Source organism: Leptosomus discolor, chromosome 2 (assembly GCF_034619465.1).
Source record: "Leptosomus discolor isolate bLepDis1 chromosome 2, bLepDis1.hap2, whole genome shotgun sequence".
NCBI lineage: Eukaryota > Metazoa > Chordata > Aves > Leptosomiformes > Leptosomidae > Leptosomus > Leptosomus discolor.
Genome location: NC_141392.1, coordinates 76557753 through 76571153, shown reverse-complemented (window position 1 = coordinate 76571153; position 13401 = coordinate 76557753). Strand labels below are relative to the sequence as shown.

At 43.3% G+C, this 13401-nt stretch overlaps 1 protein-coding gene across 1 annotated transcript; it reads right to left on the bottom strand.

The window, feature by feature from the left end:
• Nucleotides 1-540: 540 nt before the first annotated feature.
• On the bottom strand, nucleotides 541-12307 carry CD164 (CD164 molecule). The gene is made up of 6 exons (XM_086461307.1): nucleotides 12199-12307; nucleotides 9524-9607; nucleotides 7977-8048; nucleotides 5825-5956; nucleotides 4599-4679; nucleotides 541-3644 (listed from the first exon to the last, which is right to left on the bottom strand). Exons 1-6 carry the CDS (start codon nucleotides 12305-12307, stop codon nucleotides 3484-3486), a joined length of 639 nt encoding a protein of 212 aa, XP_086317433.1. The 3' UTR covers nucleotides 541-3483.
• Nucleotides 12308-13401: the final 1094 nt, after the last annotated feature.

The following is a 13401-nucleotide window of genomic DNA, read 5'->3' as shown; positions in this document are numbered from 1 at the left end:
CTTATTCAAGCATACCGACAGGGATTGCTTAGCAAATATCCTCCTCTTTCTCATGCAATCAGGAAAGAAATAAGGCTCAGAGCAGTATCCTTTTCATGAAGGTCAAAGGTCTTAACGTGCAAAGCTGCTACAATGTAGGGTTAACAGCCCCTCTTCCACCTTACAGACCGACACCCAGGATTACAAGCTTTGCTACTAGGAAGAAAGGCGTTAAGTTTTACCGGTTGTTGCAAGTGGAACACTTAACAAATGCCTTGCTGTTCTTTGGCTTACAGGGGAGAATAGGGTTAAACAAACATGGAAAACATGACCTAAATGAGAATTCTTTTGGAGATGATTCTAAACCTTGAAACAGTATTGTTGCACATACCAAATGCAAAGTTAATACTGTATGTAGGAGAGCTCACTTAACTCTTCAAACCTTTCATTCTCCCCTCTTTCCCTACAGATTCTTAATTCCTACAGAACACGGCTCATCTCCAGAAAGCTGGCACAGTCCCCTCTGGCATTGCTCACATTAAAGAAAGTTGACAAGTAAAATTCCATTCAACAGATTTTATTTATCAATTTGGTTTTGCGATTACAACTGTTTCAGTTTTCTTCCACTGAAGACAAAATACAAACTTTTACAGCAACACTTGCAGAGAACATTCGTAAGATAACAGCTCGATGTTTGCACAGGTTGGCTTCAAGAAAAAGCCAGATAACTTGAAGAGTCACTACAGTTCAGTGCCTAAGATTGATTTAGGGGCAAATACAACTACAGACCTATGAGCTACCTTCCACTTCAAAACACAAGGCCAAGAAAAACTGCAAGTTGTTACTTCAGGTTTTTTGCTAGTACACAGCACAGAGCAGCTGATGCTGCTATTTCACAAAGGAGTAATTACTTTCTATAGTGAGGCAGCCAAGCACATGGTGAAGATGTATAACCCAGCCTCCCTCCCCCCAAACAACTGAAAGGGAAACAATCCGAGCCACAACTCTGTAAACGGTGGATTATACCTTGCGGCAAGGCTAACGAGCAAGCGGTGCACAGTGCAGGCCTTCCAGAACACGACTAAACTGATACACAAGCTTGAGTTTTTCAGATTGGCATCTGTACATGTCAGAGATCCTGGGTTTCCTAAAGTCTTGGAAAGTAGCAATTGCTGGCACCAAGAAAAATTTAGTAACTAAGGCAAGGTATCCCTTCTACCCTTTTAAACAAAATTTGAGGCAAAGGATTAAGCAACTTTAAGGCACTTTAAAAATTACTTTTAGTTTGCTTTACCAGCAACCTAAATTAGGATCAGTATAGCTCATGAATAAGCATTTTAGCCACATTTTACAGAACAACAACTTTTTTTTGCAGCAATGTCTTCCATGCTATGAAGTGTTCTCTAGCACTTTTCTGCAAGTTTCCCAAAAGATAGCCCTTCGAGGCCAAAAAGAAAATAATCATATACTAGGCATAGTTTGCTTTGCTGAGCTGAAGGAGAACTGTCACACTAGAAGAGTATTTCGCTCACTTCAAAGCACAGAATACAAGCTCATGGGTATCTTTTTAAACCAATAAATGTAATAAAATAGTTCTGAGATAGGGAAAAGATAGATTAAGTGATTTCACAATAAGGCCAAGGATATACCATCTAACCCACACACATACTGTTGCTGGAAACTGGCTGCTCACTCTGCTGTTTTAATAAACCTGAGCTGATTGTCTTAGTTTTATTCAGAAAACCAAAAGCTGATGAACTCTAAGATACAGTACTGGTGAGTAACTTCTGTATTTTGTAGCAATTTTCATTTTCTATGCAGCACAACAGAAACAATGCCATTCAAACTAGAAGAACACAAGAAAGCAACACTGTGCACTTTAAGTTTCCAACTGAAGTGCACTTAATTTGCTTCATATTGAAGTTTCACTGCCATGACTTATCTGCACTAACGCTATCGTTTTGTATTAGGTGCCAAATTCCAGTCAGAGCTAGTAAGACAGTACCACAGATTATCCTGAAACTGATGATCAAGGGATATCATCAAAAGTATGTATTATTTGCTATATCCACCACTCTATTTCCTCTTCCATTTTTCCTGTGTGTTTATTTCCACAGGCGCTGCAGTCAGTCTAGATTGGAGAAGATGCACCTTCGATATTCAGATCACATGGCTGATCCAGCCAAGGGAAAAAAAGAAACCACCACTATTTGGCCAAACAGATTTCCTTAACCAGTTCACTGCATCATCACCTGCTGCCAGGCAAGGGGGAGGGGAAAGAAAAAAGGCATAGCCCTAGCAGCCTCAGGACTACAGCAATCCTGATCAGGATGAAATCAGCAGATCCTCTGAACTACCCTTAATTGCTCTTTCAGCGAGCAGACATATGGGAGGTTAAAAAAAAAAACAAAAACAAAACCAAACACAAACAAAAAAACCCCAAACCCCTGAAATTAATTGCAATGAGTTTAAGAATCATTTGAATAAGAAAAACCTCAGGATTTCCCAAATACCAGTATTTCAAGTACACATGTAAGCTGTTGCCTTTTAAAACAGGGAGTGAACTGAATTTTATCACTAGTTTTATGGTTGGTCTTTGTAGGTCAGAACAAAAGGTAAACAACTTAAAGCTTCTGTTTGTAGCTGAACGTTACTGTACCGTGCTTCCTCACCCTCAAACAAGGTCAATAAGGGACAGTTTAGTGAAAAAAGTTTTTAAACCGGAATGCTCCAACCACACATATTCCGTTCTCCCCTATAAAGCTAGTACTTAAGAGCTTTATTTATCTTTGAAATAAGCAGGACACTTTTGCAGCCTACCGATTTCTAGTCTTTTAAGGCACTAATCTTCATTTCCCCTTCAGAAGGATTACCCCAATCTCCCCTCTCCACCCTCAACATTAATTGGAAAGGGCACAGGATTTGTGTTTGGAATGCAGTATTTCATGAGACAACCTTTATTCTTGTAAAAAAAAAAAAGGGGTTATGCTATTTTGTCAAGACCTTATCTACTTCTATAATTTTGTCCACCTTTCTAGCAGCACGCTGTAAGAGCCATAAGCTACTATAAATGGTATTTCACTCCCTGAAGTCGGTCACCAATAATTCACATCTTGATAAAACTGAAGGGATACTGTATCAAATGTTGATTAAATTAGCCTTCACAATAAGTCATCGTAAGATTGTCTACTCAAGACAGTGTTGCCACGGAATAAGAATCTCTGAATGTCTACATTTGGCATATCAAAAAAAAGTCCCACAGCAGCAGCCACTAAAGGAAAATAAGACAGCCATTTGAACCCATGCAGCATATTGCAAGTAATCCTGTTGAAGAGATTCATATCACCTCTCGCCAAGTATAATGTTGCAAAAATATTCTTTTAAAGTCTTCTTTTAGAGATTTAAAGGATATTATGAACTGCTGTCTTCCATGAGCAACAGAAAATATTTTGGTTCAGTGAACTACAGGTGTTGGGCTACTAGTCCATTATAAAGTGGCAGGTCCTAAAGTGTGTGATAGTTTCGATCTTTCGACTTGCAGAATTTGTACAGAAAGAAAACAACAGCCTGCACACCCAGAACAAGGACAATTCCACCTATGAAACTCGCAGCATCAAACGTAGATTTGCGTGGAGAAGGTGCAGGAGTCACAGTAGCATTTGTACCTGTTAAACAGCACATTAGATTTTGTGAGTGTGCAATGCTCACAACAGTTTTACAGATTTCAGTATTGGCTTCCTTGTACTAAGATTTCTCCAAACATCCAAACACCAATAAGAAAACAAAAACTAATCAAAAGTACAGATGTGTCAGCAGCTGCATTTAGATGAGCGTTACTAAGATTCTGATGAAATACTGTTTGTACAAGGCTAGAGCTATTTATAGCCAAACTGCTCTGGACCTCAATACTGAGCAAGTCCCAGATGGACTTTATTCGTACTTCAAAAAGCGAAAGCTTTCCTCCTTTACATATATTATTGATATGCTCACATTCAAAATACATTTTCCAATCTCTGCTGCTTGCTCCAGTTTTTTTGCTTAAATGCTAACTAAATTATCTTCCATCTACTGTACTTTACCCCAGGAGTTATGATTAAAGAAATCAACCGAAGCCACAACCATGTATGAATCTGAAAGTAACAACCATCTGCTGATGGCTAGTTTTAAAGAGCTTTACTTCATGAGAGCTTCTCATGAAATAGCATATTCAGGACTGATGCTGAAATAAAATGGTTCCCCTTATTCCCATCACTGCCACTTTTTTTTTTTAGAGGTATCCCATTATTATGCTGCAAGTGAAAAAGAAAACACACTCCCAAGGGTAAGTGACTCAACAAGTGACTTCCAGCCACACTATTAAAAGTGGCCAGCTGGTTTCGTTTGACTAACACATTCCTGACTTTTAATACCTCACCAACTAGCTGTTTCTCAGGGCATTACCTTGCTACATACACCTACCACCCTAACAAAATTACACATGCCATAAAGTTAGAAATGACAACAGCAGATATATCAATACTATTTTCATTTTGTCAATTGGTAAGTCTAAGATACCACTTTTAAAGCAACACTAACTTCTAAGTAGTTCATGCTTTAATTATGCTAGTAGTAGCAGTTACCTGGAATACTGGGTGTTGTGGTGGCTGAAGTCCTGGCAGTTGTAGGCAGAGGAGCATGTGTAGTTGCATTGGTGACGTTAGCTGTTTGAGAGAAGATAGTATGTGCATACCATAAACTTCAAGAGCAAAGTTTGCAAGCACTGAAGTTCTTATGTAAATGATTTGTCTTGTTTTGCTTAAACAAGGATAAGCTTTGACCTCAGACTGTACCCCACACAACTTGGATGTTCAGCTGCATGGCATCAAGCCAAGTTTCTGCAATAAGGACTTTTTTTTTCCCAAACTTGCACACCACTATTATCCAAGTATTTAAAGGTTCTTAGATCAGACAGGGATTCTTCGTTCAGACAAAACCACTTTTCTTTCAAGCCCTAATATAACTGCTGGTATTTGAACAAGACTCAAGACAGCTGTTTCAAGATAACTGAGAATCTGCATCAAGGCAACTGACTTTCATTAAACAGCCCTTAGAATCAGTATTTATTGTACTAAAAAGGTACTTAATGTAGTATCTCTAGACAGGAGATAAACACTTACAGGATAACAACACTTCCTCTTTCTCCCTGCCCCAAAACACTAACTGTGAATAAGCACACACTCACCTGTAGTTAGACTGTCTCCTAAAAGCTATTCCATTATCAAGCCAGAACACTGTCTCTGACCACCCCCTAAGATCACTATTACTGAAGATTAACCAGTGTTCCACCGTGTGGCTGGGACAAAGTGCCAACATTTGTAGCTTTACTCAAACCTAAACATCACCCTACTGTACATTAGGCTGTTCTGAGCCTAACCAAGTACTAACTCATTACCTCCCAGCTCCCTTAGGCAGCAGATGCTTTTAAACACAAGATTTTGTTTGTTTGTTGGTTTTAAGAACATCACTGTTGAGATGTCAGCACATGTAAGAACAGAAATTTTAGAACTGGATAAAAAAACCAAACTCGTAGGAACTCTTGATTAGTAGAAATGACTAATCCAATTCAAACAATTACCACTGAGCCAATTCTTAATTACATTGCAAAGAAGCATTTTCTGGAAAGAAACATTTTCTGTCAGAGTTTTATAAAATCTACTTCTTCCAGACCTTGGGACCATTTATGTATTCCATACATCACATGTTCAGTAGCCATACTAATACTGCGATCTGGTAAAAGCCCTTGTCCTTCATTTTATTCACCAGTTCCTAGTTTACTGCCATTCTATGTTCAGTCGTACTATATTACCTATAGCAGTATGAGCTGTGGTAGCAGAACTGGCTGTGGTAGTATTGGAAGATGCTGTGGTAGCATTGGAAGGTGGTGTAGTAGTATTGGAAGACGACGAAGTAGTATTGTGAAGAGGAACAACTGTAGGAGCTGTGAAAGAATAAAGAGTTATGTTAAAGAGATTAATGACAGCATTTAACTCAACAACCCCCTCAAAATGGAACAGCAGCAGTCTGAGTTTTATGGAATTAATGTAACACAGAGTTCTATTATAGTTTTGGTTTGAAATTACAAAGCAGTTGAATGTTCAATCCACCACACTAACAGGAAAAGTTGCATGAGTGAATACATGAAAAACCTTGTCACAGGCAGCCCGATCAAGCCAGCGCTCAGCCGGCAGCTCAAAACTCTTCAAAGCGAACACAAGGGAGAGGAGTCCTATTGTACAAACAGAAACTGTGCATGCTTTACACAAAAGGAAACTAGGTATTCAGTACCGCTTCCCAACCTCACTGCAACTACATCTGAACCTGACCTATCAAGTCTGACTAGAAACCAGAGTGGTTAGACAGCTGAAGCAGTACTGAGGGAAAATCAAGACATCCTCAAGAACCTGAAAGTTCAGATAAAGCTTTCTGTTCTGAGAGCTCTTGCTGGTTGTAGGTGCTTCAGTATGTACTGTAAAAAAATCCACTGTGAAGCCTTCTGCAACTTAATTAACTGAGTTAATCATACACAAACAGCTTATCTAAACTGCTACTTAATCATACACTGACACATCAGCAAGCTTCTTGCTGAAATACCATTATGCCCAGGAGCCTTGAATGCTCAGGGTCATTTAAATGTGGTTATTTATCTCTTGAAACAATTCAGCATGGTGGGAAACCAGAGACAACTGTTCTACAGAGATAGGCTGGATATATCAGAATCTACATTCTCTCAGGTCCCACTTGCATGAAGTCAGTTTAGGGCCACCTCAGTGTTTTTCCATGTCAATGCCCGAAGGTAGTGCCGAGCCATAACACTGTAAGAGCTGATAAGGTATATAGGTTCCTCACATCAACAAAGATCCTCTACTAAAGCTGACAATTCAGTTTCCTTGAACACACAGAAGCTAAAACACAACAACATGATAAAGTCACTACAAGTTTAACAGGAACAGATTGTAGAGATTCTACTCTTAGATGTAGAACAAGGCATTGTAACAGCATGCTCCCTTTGGAAAGCAGTGAAAAATGCTACTTTTAACACTCCCGATTAAAAGGTGATTGTTACAGTTTTAGAAACAACACAAGTCTAACTCAAGTGGAATTATTTCTGACTAGCTGCCACAACCACAAGATAGCCCATAGGAGCATGGAAGCTTCACATCTGTTGGTGTGAGCCAGCCTGTTTAGCAGCACTGTTGAATTGAACTCATCTAGACAAGAGCATTAAGAATTTTTATTTGCTGTTCTAGATCTTAAAACCAGAAAATCCTATTCTGAATTCCATTTCTTGTAGGCCTTCAAAAAAACTAAAACTTGGGTCTTTCACAAAAGTTAAATTCAAGATTTAATCAAAATTATTCATATCCTGAAAATCTGATTTGCACAGGAAGCACAAATTAACAAAAAGACTGAAGCAGATGCACAGCGGAGCACAGTCCTAGCATGAAGGATTTACCTTACGCAGTTCTACAACCCAGACCCTGCACTTCAGAACTGCATGAAGAGCTGCGTTAGTTAACAAAACCGGAAGGTACATAAGTATTTCCTATTTACTGCATCTCAGACCAAGCAATGGACTTAGCGGGTGTAACTTTTTTGGTTGAATATGAAGCTTACTGTCTTGAGGATGCTGACAAGTTCCTTCAGACATGCTATATCTAACAGGAAATGTCACCCACTTTAATCTAGGAAACCAAGGCAGTAGCCAGAGACATGTCTAGTAAAACATGTCAGGCTTCTCGAAACAGCAACAGTAAGCAGTTAACTGAATGCACAACGAAACTGTGTATTTTAGTATCACATATGATAAGTTTAAGCTGTAAGCAAAGGGCTTATTTACATACTTGTACATGCTTATGTAAATTGTAGAAGGCGTACTAACAAAGGTCAACAGATGAAGGAGTTGTAAACACAACTGCTTCACATTAAACAATGTGAAAGCTGACTACCTAAATACTTACAAGAACACTGTTCTTCAGCTGTACAGTTGTGGTACTTTGATTCTACTTCTGTTTCATTTACACACATCTCTCCTGTCAGAAAAGAAGAGAGAAGAATATTTACAGCAGCAGAACTTCAAAGGATTTGAGACAATGTTCCTAAATACTAATAAACTGTTCAATAACTGTTCCTAAACACTAATAAACTGGCAAACTAAAAACACCACCTTCTAGCCAGGATAACATTAAAGCCACTTCAATATGCAGGACTTCAGTATTATATTAACAATTAGAAACTACAAAAGTTTTAATATTTTCTTTCACTACAGCTACTCACTCCCACTCAAACACTTAGGCAATACTTACACATGGCTATGCACCATTTTGCAGTAACAGTATAGCTTGGTATTTTTTTCTTCATAGCCTATAAAATTAGACAGTGTTTCTACTATTTTTGGCATAGTTCAAGTTAAACATTTCGCATCTCTACGGCGGCATCATTAAAAATCAGTCTTAAAATTCTACATGCAAGCAAAAATTCGTTCCAGCTTTTCAAACAGATTCTTGACTTTGAAATTTTTAAAGACATGTTTCTTATTCTCTGCCGGCACACCCTTCTCCCTTGACTGAGGTTTCAACCTCTCCCTGAAAGAAGTTACACATATCTCTTGGGTTTGCAGTATGTGCCTGTTGGTCAGACAACACATGCAGAATTCAGAAAAAGAGCTTATTGAAGGACACTCTTGTACTGGACAAGTTACATCCAAAATTCTTTTTACTAGTTCTGAAGCATCTTAGCCTTCATTTATAACCTTTCTTGGTCATCTACAACCAAGTGCTACAAAATCACTATTACAGTCAAGCCACTCTCTCCTCTTATTCTCCTTCCACCTCACAGAAGCAGTACAAATAATCCACCTGAAGACTATTTATGTTGTCTTTGCAGGACTTTGTCAACAGCAACTGCATCCCCTCCTGAGTACCAGAGGTCACCTAAATGTAGTTACATCCAACCCTCCTGTAATGGGAAAAAAAGGCTCTGAATGAGACCAGCTAATGTTTCTTTGGTTCTGTCATGTTCCCTTCATTGGACTGCAATTCTTAATTTTAGGAACCACTCTTAACTGAATTTATTTAATTGACTTGACTCCCTTATTGCAGTTCGGTTCAGGAGTAGTTGTGACCACTGGGTCTATGACAAAACCTCCGAAGGGACCAAAGCACAGGGATGTGCCTGCATGTCAGAATCCACTCATGACTCCTTAACAGCAAACAAGTGACTAGTTGGTGCAAAACCCATTCTGAACCATCTGGAAAACATTAGCTTATCAACAGCACAGATTTAAATCAGAAGCCTTACAAAATCTGGGATTATTTTGAACATGTTCAGCTGTCTCCACGTAAGAACTGCAAATGTTTAACAACAGATGCAACTTACAAGTTAATGCTCCATAACATTATCAAACAGAACATTTGTGTAATGCACATTAATATAGATGAAGCAGGTCTAGTCAGGTTTAGGGTTCTGCATGGCATAGTAAGGATCTGCACTGTGTAGTCCTCCTTACTTTCACATCTGATCCACTTGCAGCCTGCTACATGTGTGTCATTACCAATACACGAACTGCAGTTAGAAATGTTTTCACAGATGCCTAAAAAAAAAAAAAGAAATGCATTGATTAGGACAAAATTACCACCCACAGAAACAACTCTTAGATCCGTACCTTCCCGTATGTACATCTCCCAGATTAAGGCATAATCCTTCTCACTGAACTAACTACAACTGAAAGCTACAATTTAGGAATGCATTTGACAAGACAGACACAAATACATTTCCCTCTAGACACCACCAATACTTCGAAACCAGACCCCACACCAAGACTTTGCCTCACACAACCTCTAAACCTATAGTGAAGTCAAGTAATAGAAGATATACTACTCTAGTGAAGTTACCAAAGTCCACCAAATTGATTTTGCAGAAATTCATTGAAACCCCAGATGGTAAGAGGCTTGTTCCTTTTGATTACATTTTCCCTTTAGGCAATACAGCCAGCTATAAATAACCCTACAGTAGGAAGCAACCACAGTATAGGAAACAAAGACAAGAACGTAGAGGACTTCATATACAAATGCACATAAAGGAGACCAGAAAGTCGATCTATTAATATTTTGATCACAGCAGAAGCCAGCAACCTAACCGGTCTGACTGCTTTTTTTTTAATATCAATCTCAGCCAAACATTGTTGCCTTAAAACCACAACGACAACATATTCACTATCTGGATGAAATAAGATCTTCTCCCAATCTACAATTTTACTGCATTAGTTTTAATTAAGGCTTACTCATACAGCTATTATACTCAGAAAACCCACATACAACCCACAACTCCTTACCCTGCATACTCTGCAGCACATTTCACATCATGTCCACCTACTCCAGGCACCTTTGGGTGACCTTTCTCCACTCTGCTCCCTAGTGAAGGGAACACTGCCATGCACAGATCTTTGGCAATCAGTATGGTAATTTACATCTCAACAGCTACAAATGCATCAGCTAACTTCAGTATTCTCCCAAGTTGAAATAAGCCTTAATCCACCTGGCTTTTCTCATTGTTATGGTACAATCAGGCTAGAAATTCTGGTGCTATTTCTTCACTTTCAAGAAACCTAAGGACACAGGAAAAACCTTTGTCGGTTTGCATCAGTGAGGCATGCAACAGACTTGCCCTGCTCCCTTCAGAAATAAGGCACTCAAACCACTTCAAGAGCTATATGACAGTTTCTGGGTAACAGATTTCACAAAAAAAAAAAAAATAGTTTGTATTCTGGGCATACATCCGAAGAACGACCACAGAACACACCACACTCACTTCTAACAAATGAACTTTTGTAAACTCCTTACTGGTACATAGAAAATTTAGCACAGTACATCTGTGGAGACAGGAGGTCAGTCAGCGCAGCCAGCTAACACCGAGTGCACTAAGACTTATAGTTTACTTTCAAAACAGCTTTCTCAGCCTAGCACGGGGGAGGAACAGATTTGCAGGAGTAAAAGATCAGGAGACGTCTCTATCACAGTGAAAGGTTTCAAGAACGAGCTGTTAACTTCAGAATCAGCGGCAGGGCGTCAGATGTTCTCCCAATGCTACTGCTGCTGTGAAAGGCTACCCTAGGGTCTTTATATGGGACAACAGCAAGCTCCCCAGCTCTCCCCTTCAGCAGATACCTGCCTGCTCTTCACTGAAAAAATGACTCTAGCACCACGAACTCGGCTTTTGAGCGTAGGCAAGCTCACGTTTGCTCCTAGGATAAACCTGCCTGTTGTACTGGCTCTTACACAGTGTAAGTTCGGATATTCCCCTTCCACTTGAGGGGGAAATCTGAAACGCCGAGAGGAGTCCGTCCCACAGGACCAACACTGCCCTCTCCCGCTGCACCGGAGAGGTTGTTAACCTCTGACTCTTAGCAGCCCTCAAGCCGTTCCCGGTTCCGACAGGGTTCCCGATACTGGCCTACATCACGCCCTCGGCGGCAGGGCTGAAGAGGAAATCCAGGAGGACTGAAGCAGAGGCCACTGGGCAGCTTCACACTTAGCCGCATCCACCGCCATTATGCAATGCGGCCAGAGAACACTAGAAATACTTCCAGAACAACTTCTTTCCTTGGCTTTTTTCGTGGCACGCGGCACATTTTGCCGTTCTTGGCCACGTAAACACTTTAGCAAACAGCTGGCAGAGCCAGGAAGATTAGACAAGCAGGACAAATAACGAGGCGAGCATCACGGTAACGAACCGCTTACATAAGTAACTCCCGCCATTTGACCTGTTCTAAGTTTATAAGAAACAAACACACGGCGCACGTTTCACCGGACACAGAGCTACCCGCTACTAGTCACCCGCTGCACACGAAGGGGGTGCTGGAAGCGGCGCCAAACCGCGCGAAGGGATTTCACGCCGGACGCACCCCAGAACACCCCACAGCGAGAGAAGACGGAGCCAGAGAGAAGCGGGGCAACAGCTCAGCGGGCTGCGGCCACGGCGCTGAGGGAGGCAGCGGCCGAGCTGCGAGGCACCGCAGGGCGGTTCCCCCGCCGGGTCCCCGGTACCGCTGTGCCCCCCCCCGCCCGCCCCCCCCAAACGCCGAGTAACGGGCGGAGCGCGGGAGGGGCTGCCCCGTCAGCAACTGTCGCGGAGGAGCGGGGCGGGGGGGGGGAGGAGGGGGGGGGGGAGTCGCGAGGTACTCACCAACGGTCGCGGCTTCGCGCGCCCAGCGGCCCTGCGCGGCCCCCGCGGGCAGCCCGCAGAGGCAGGCCAGGCAGAGGGCGGCGAGAGGGAGGGCGGGTATCCGGCCCATGGCGGACGATGGACGAAGCGAAGGGCTGCGCGGCTCCCGCCCGTCGGCGCTGGCCGCTTCGCTCCGCTCCTCTCCCGCTGCCTCCGCGCACCCTCTGAGCGACACCGTCCCGTCCCGCCCCGCCCTCCCGGCGTCACGCGAGGGCCGGGCGGAGCGACGGGGGGTGGTGGTGGTGTGGTTCCGTCCGGCCCTGCCCCCCCCCTCCATTCGGTGGATAATGGTACGGTCCCCACTGTAGCGCGGCGCCGCTTTCCCACGTGACTCCGCCACCGCGGGGGGGGGGCGGGGGGGGCGGGGAATCTTTTCCCGCGCGTCACGCGCTGCCGGATCTCCTCCCCGCCCCCATGCTGCGTCCGCTGAGTGGCGACTGTTCATTGGCTGGGGGCGAGGCGGAGGGCGGGGACGGGGCGCGGCGGGCCTCCGTCCCCTCCTCACCGCGCAGGCGCGGCTGGAGCTGTCTGGAGGGGCGGGAGGGCGCAGCGGTCATTCATGGCGGAGCGGTTTGCCGTGTCCCCTGTCGCCCAGGCGCGGCCTCCCCTGACGTGGGGGGTGCCGGGGGCCAGCTGCTCGCCGCTCGGTAGTCCGACCGTGGCTCGCAGGCCTGCAGTTTGTCGCCTGAGCTGCTATGGCTTCCCCTGAAGCTGCTGAGGCGGGGCTGCCCCGGCCTTGTTACCCGGCTCTCACGGCACCTCGGGCACCGGCCAGCGCCCGTGCGGTTTTTCTGCGGTGGGTTTCCCTCGCAGACCGATTGCCGTTGGGGTGAGGTTCGCCCCACCCCCCACCCCCTTTTTCTGCCCTGAAAGAACTTAGCAAATAGTCCACGGTAGCAGTTTATATACATGTTACTCAGTAATAATCCCACAAGAAGCTCAACGGTCGGCATGAAACACTTGCAAGTTGTGCAACTGAGCTCCAGTCCGTGATGGTGCCATCGTGGGTGGGAACAACAGTGGGAGTTTGGGGAGGTCCTGTAGTGGCTGTGTTACTGGAAGGGAAGCATGGTAAAAACTGTAACCCTTGTCTTTGCTACCGTCACCTCCAGCTGCCCCATAGACAGCACCTGGAGAAGGATGTTCGGTCATCTCATCGCTTCT